The 6,299-nt window shown below is 38.5% G+C and overlaps 2 protein-coding genes across 2 annotated transcripts; both read left to right on the forward strand.

Annotated features, from left to right (window-relative positions):
• The first annotated feature begins 930 nt into the window (after positions 1 to 930).
• Positions 931 to 5,279, forward strand: LOC145692218 (uncharacterized). The gene is made up of 2 exons (XM_081767513.1): positions 931 to 4,293; positions 4,818 to 5,279. Exons 1-2 carry the CDS (start codon positions 931 to 933, stop codon positions 5,277 to 5,279), a joined length of 3,825 nt encoding a protein of 1,274 aa, XP_081623639.1.
• Positions 5,280 to 5,402: 123 nt separating this feature from the next.
• LOC145692219 (uncharacterized) lies at positions 5,403 to 6,056 on the forward strand. Its single transcript, XM_081767514.1, has one exon. It carries the CDS (start codon positions 5,403 to 5,405, stop codon positions 6,054 to 6,056), a length of 654 nt encoding a protein of 217 aa, XP_081623640.1.
• Positions 6,057 to 6,299: the final 243 nt, after the last annotated feature.

Raw genomic sequence — 6,299 nt, forward strand, 5'->3', positions numbered from 1 at the left:
TACGCAAGATAAATAAATTGTGTAATTAAACCGAAATTGAATTTAAAATTTTTTTACTAGGTACAGGGTGTGTAAAAAAAGTTGCCATTACTTTCAACTGTAATGGTACATTACACCATAAATATAGCATTTATATGCCTGGCTCAGTTTCGCACTCTAACAGTCATTTGTTTTTATGTCGTCACTTGGGACATATATCTCTCATGTTCTAGGTACGTCCTTTAGGTACATACTATTTCAGATACCCTAACAGCATAAGGTGTGCTAGGCATTCGCCATTTAGGTGTTCTAAATTCATCTCCCAGATTTGATGCATTTGTTGCTTCTTTTTCTAAGCGATTGTGTACTAGAAGCAATAAACGCATCAACTTTATTAGGTGGCAACTGTCGCCGATCATTTAAAAGTGAATATGGAAAAACCATGAAAGAAAGTTGTTCAGAACTGAGCGTTCTTCCCAATAAAAACTAACGCCAGTAAGTAAATGAAGAGGCAGCAACATAAAAACTAATACTTTTTCTCCCCAGCAGGGGTGAGTGTGTGTGTGTAAAAACGTGACACCAAGAAAGCAATGGTAGCTACGTGTATTGTGTTAATATCGCATTAATCTACATATAATAATGTTCATCTAGCAACTTTGTTTGTATTTTTTGAATTCATATAATCTTGTGTGTTATGAAATACAAATATATTGAACAGTCTCAAAGCAACGTCAAAAAAATTATTAAGAAACCAGCGCCTACACAAGGATTACATCGACCAAATGGTCCATCCACGCCGGATCAGGATTCAACAGTGCAGTTAACAAGGTAGGTAGTGAGTGCATATTTCAATATAATATTATCCTTGTATCACTTATACAAAATAAGCCTGTAATAGCAAAGCCTCATTTAGAACGTAAGTGTTAAAAGTGTATTTAATTTGAGTGAAGCATGACGGACAGAATGAAAGAATTAGTTTTCAAGAGAGGTCAAATTAAGGCCAAACTCACTCGTTTTAAACCTTTTGTAGATAGCTTTACAGAAGATCAGAATATTACGCAGTTAGTGTTACGTTACGAGAAAATAAAACAGTGCTATGATGAATTTGATGCAATACAATCCGAAATAGAAATATCACAGGGTTCATCAGAAATTGATCAGGAAACGCAAGAAAGAGAGCAATTTGAGAGTACTTATTTTGATTTAGCAGCTAAGGCGGAAGTGTTCATAAATCAACACAGCTCCAGTGCAAAGAAAAATGAAAACAATGAAGCAAGCAATTCCGATCCATCAGTTAGGCTGCCGGTGATAAACCTTCCGACCTTTTCTGGAAGCTACGATGAGTGGTTGTCTTTCTATGACACGTTTCAGGCATTAATACATAACAATAGCACATTGCAGCCAGTGCAAAGGTTTCATTATTTACGTTCTTCTCTACGTGGGGAGGCGCTTGAAGTAATACAAGCCTTGGAAATTTCTTCTGAAAACTATGACGTAGCATGGACTTTACTCAAAGAACGTTTTGAAAACAAAAAGTATATTGTTAACAAACACGTCAAAGCTTTATTTGAAATGCCAATGGTGGAACGTGAGTCGGCTGTTTCGCTTAAATCTCTTTTAGACAGCACGGTAAAACATTTGAGGGCTTTAAAATCATTAGGTCAACCGACAGAAAGCTGGGATGCATTACTTATTTATTTGATTGCGACCAAACTAGACAATACAACACATAAGGAGTGGGAGAAAACACAATCAACGAATGAATTACCGAGCATGTCACAGCTGACACAATTTTTACAGCAGCGTTGCCAAGTTTTAGACGCAGTTGATAATAAGCGTAGACCTAAAGAGACACCCTCAGTTCCAAATAACAAATACCAACAAACAAATAAGGCAGGCAAAAAGAGTTCTTACTCAACGGCAGCACACGTAACGTATTCCGACAACAATGCATGTCCCAGCTGTAAAGGCTCACACAAATTATTTCAATGCCAATCATTGTTGAGAAAATCTATAGGAGATAGAATTAAAGAAGTTAAACGTCTTTCTTTGTGTATAAATTGTCTCAAACGAGCGCATAAGGCAAATGAGTGCTTGTCAGGTAATTGTAAAATATGCAATAAAAAGCATAACACATTACTGCACTACTCGCGTTGTCCATCGCCCACTAGAGCGAATGAACCACAAGATGAAAGGGAAATAGGTCAAGGTCGAAACACGCTCGCTGCGACCACATCTCTCGAGCAGGAATGTGAAGGTAAGAATATTCGTTCTACAAACAGTGTACCGCAGAATCTTAGGAGACCACCAAGCGTTATGCTATCCACAGCTGTAGTATATGTTAAAGATAAACAGGGTAATTTTCAAATGTGTCGAACACTTCTCGATTGTGCTTCTCAGTCCAACTTCCTAACAAATAGAATGGTTCAATTATTGGGACTAACAAAGAGTAATAGCGTTGTACACATAAATGGTATAGGTAATGCTAATACAAGGTCATGCCATAGCGTTCAGGCTACAATTAAGTCAAGACATAACCATTATTCAGCCACATTAGACTTCATCATATTGCCGCAAATATCACAAGACTTGCCTATGGTTCGTGTAGACACGTCATCGTGGGAAATACCTTCCAACATTGAATTAGCAGATCCTAGCTTCAACATACCACAGCGTATTGACATGTTATTGGGGGCGGAAGTATTCTTTGATCTACTTTGTGAAGGGCAAATAAAACTCAAGGCAGGGTATCCAACCTTGCACAAAACATTGTTTGGCTGGATTGTAGCTGGAAAAATAGACAATCAACCACACATTTCGACAAATGTGTGTCACCTCTCCACAACAGAAAAAATACACGAGCAATTACAAAAATTCTGGACGATAGAAGAATGTTCAAGAAAACATCCATTAAGTCAAGAGCAGGCAGAATGTGAAAGACACTTCAAAGAAACACACCGGAGAGACGAGACTGGGAGATTCATCGTCAGACTTCCCTTTAAAGAAAATGTGGGGAATCTTGGTAAATCCAAGAAGATTGCAACGAGAAGACTTTATTCAATGGAAAAAAGGCTTATGAAGGATACTGAGAAAAAAAGGGCATATATAGCGTTCATGAAAGAGTACGAAGATTTGGGCCATATGGAAGAAATAACTAGAGCAGAGAGCGATACAATGATGCCAGACTACTATCTTTCCCATCAATGCGTTATGAAGGAGACCAGTACTACTACCAAACTCAGGGTTGTATTTGATGCATCGTGCAAAACAACTTCTGGACTTTCATTAAATGACACGATGAGGGTCGGGCCTTCAATCCAAGAAGAATTATTTTCCATAACAGCAAGATTCAGGCAACATCAATACGTCATGACAGCTGATATAGAGAAGATGTATCGCAACATTAGGGTACATGATTCAGATGCAAACTACCAGAAAATACTGTGGAGAGAAAACCCTCAAGAAGCAATAAAGTTATATCGACTCAAAACTGTAACATATGGTACTGCAGCAGCTCCTTTCCTAGCCACTAGATGTCTTCAGCAACTAGCCATAGAAGAGAAGAAGAATTTCCCTAAGCCAGCAGAAGTTGTAATGAGGGATTTCTATATTGATGATCTTCAAACAGGAACAAACACGAAGAAGGAACTACATGAATTACAAGGTCAACTCACAACTCTTCTGCAAAGAGGTGGTTTTTGTTTGAGAAAATGGTGTAGCAACGACACTTCACTGCTTTCAAAAATACCCAGTGAACTTCAAGAATCAAATTTCACCATTCAACCAAATGATGATTGCATCACAAGAAGTTTGGGATTGTTGTGGAATCCCATTAAAGACACATTTTCTTTCTCTGTCAAACCAAGAAACAACCCTCAACAAATCACGAAGAGGACTATTCTTGCTACAGTAGCGAGCATATTTGATCCCTTAGGATTAATAGGACCAGCTATTCTTAAGGCAAAAATATTTCTGCAACGTTTGTGGGAATTAAAATTGAATTGGGATGAAGAAGTTCGAGCTCCATTGCATTCAGAGTGGGAAACTTTTGAGCAGGAACTTCAAGAGTTGGAATCACTACATGTTCAGCGGAAGGTTATTCAAGAAACACAATCGCAGGTGGAAATTCATGGATTTTGCGACGGATCTCAGAATGGATATGGAGCTTGTATATATGTAACATCTAGTACAAAAAATGAAAATTTCACAGCCAACTTACTATGTTCAAAATCTCGAGTAGCACCTTTGAAGAAGACAACTATTCCTCGCCTAGAACTTTGTGCAGCTTTGTTACTTGCACAGCTAACTCAGAAAGTAATACAAGCGTTACATTGCAAGATCGATAAGGTTGTTTTATGGTCAGATTCCACCATTGTATTAGCACGTATAAGAGAACCTTGTTCTCAATGGAAGACGTATGTTGCAAATCGTGTAGCGGAAATTCAACAATTGACTTGCAACTATGAATGAAGACACATCAGAACAGAGGAGAATCCAGCAGATCATATATCGAGAGGATTAACACCGTCAGAGATTCTTAATAATGAATTATGGTGGCATGGGCCTTCCTGGCTATCTGAGAAATTAGACTCACAGACGAGGGAAGATGTTTGTGACCTAAGCGATGTTCCCGAGAGACGAAAGAATACAGCAGTAATGTTTTCTACAACACCGTGTCAACTCTTAGACAGATATTCATCATTAAGAAGATTGCAACGTGTAACTGCTTATTGCCTACGATTCACACACAACATGAGATCTAATTGTGACAGACAGCATGGACATCTTACGTAAGTGAATTACATGAAGCACTCGAATGTCTTATTAAACTATCACAGCAACAAGCATTTCACAAGGAATTAAATGCGTTGAGATCAGGAAAGGAAGTCGACAACCAAGGTCAACTGAGAAATTTGAACCCATACTTGGATGAGAGGCAAATCATCAGAGTCGGAGGAAGATTAAATGCAGCAGATCTTACTGAAGGACAGAAACATCCTATTGTACTTCCAGCTAACTGCAACTTGACAAAGTTAATCGCTCAAGAAGAACATAAGAAGCTATTGCATGCCGGGCCTCAATTATTGTTATCATCCTTGCGACAATCATATTGGCCAATACGTGGACGGAACTTGGTTCGTGAAGTTGTGCATCAGTGTGTCACATGTTTCAGAAACAATCCTAAAGATGGTAAACAGATGATGGGAGATCTACCAGCTGACAGAGTTCAACCAACAAGACCATTTCTTCACAGCGGCGTTGACTACTGTGGGCCCATTTACCTTAAATCGAGTAACTGACGGGGAGCCAAACTTCATAAGGCATATATAGCACTTTTCGTGTGTTTTCCGACTAAGGCGGTTCACATTGAACTTGTTAGTGATCTAATTACAGAGGCGTTTATTGGAGCATTAAAGCGATTCATGGCTCGTCGAGGAAAATGCGCTAAACTGTATTCTGACAATGCAAGTAACTTCGTTGGTGCAAAAAGGGAACTACAAGAATTGAAGACTTTATTTGAATCAGAACACCATAAAGAAAAAATACATAACTTTCTAGCGGCTGATAACATCACGTGGGTTTTTATTCCAGCAAGATCACCAAACTTTGGAGGCTTATGGGAATCATCAATTAAATCTCTCAAATACCATTTAAAGAGAGTTGTGGGGAATGCTTCACTCACCTACGAAGAGATGAACACTATTTTGACACTGATTGAGGCTTGCTTAAACTGTAGACCACTAACACCATTATCAAATGATCCAAACGACCTACATCCTTTAACACCTGGTCATTTCCTAATAGGCGACGCACTCACTACCATGTCAGAACCTAACTTGAAAAATATTCCTGTCAACAGACTTTCGAGATGGCAATACATACAACAACTTCATCAGCAATTCTGGTCCAGATGGTCAAAGGAGTATCTATCAAGTCTTCTAGAACGATCTAAGCGGAGAAGAAAATTTCCCAACCTTCTGGAAGGTGATTTGGTGCTCATCAAAGAAGATAACATTCCACCTCTAAAATGGAAAACTGGACGTATTGTGCAATGTTTCCTGGGAAGGACGGATTAGTACGAGTGGCGACAGTGAAAACTACCAGAGGTACAACAAGATCTATTCGTCAATTGTGCCAACTTCCTAAGCAGAGTTAATGTGTTGGTGTATTCATAGTGTTGTGTTGTGTGTGCATTGTGTGATTCGTAGTGTTGTGTTGTGTGTGCATTATTCTGTTTATGTTTATATAATTCATTCATAACTTGTGTTATCTATTGTTGTGTATATTAAGTTCATGAACCAAATTAATCATTCATAGAT

The sequence above is a fragment of the Thermobia domestica genome, chromosome 8 (genome assembly GCF_964235325.1).
Source record: "Thermobia domestica chromosome 8, izTheDome1.hap1.1, whole genome shotgun sequence".
NCBI lineage: Eukaryota > Metazoa > Arthropoda > Insecta > Zygentoma > Lepismatidae > Thermobia > Thermobia domestica.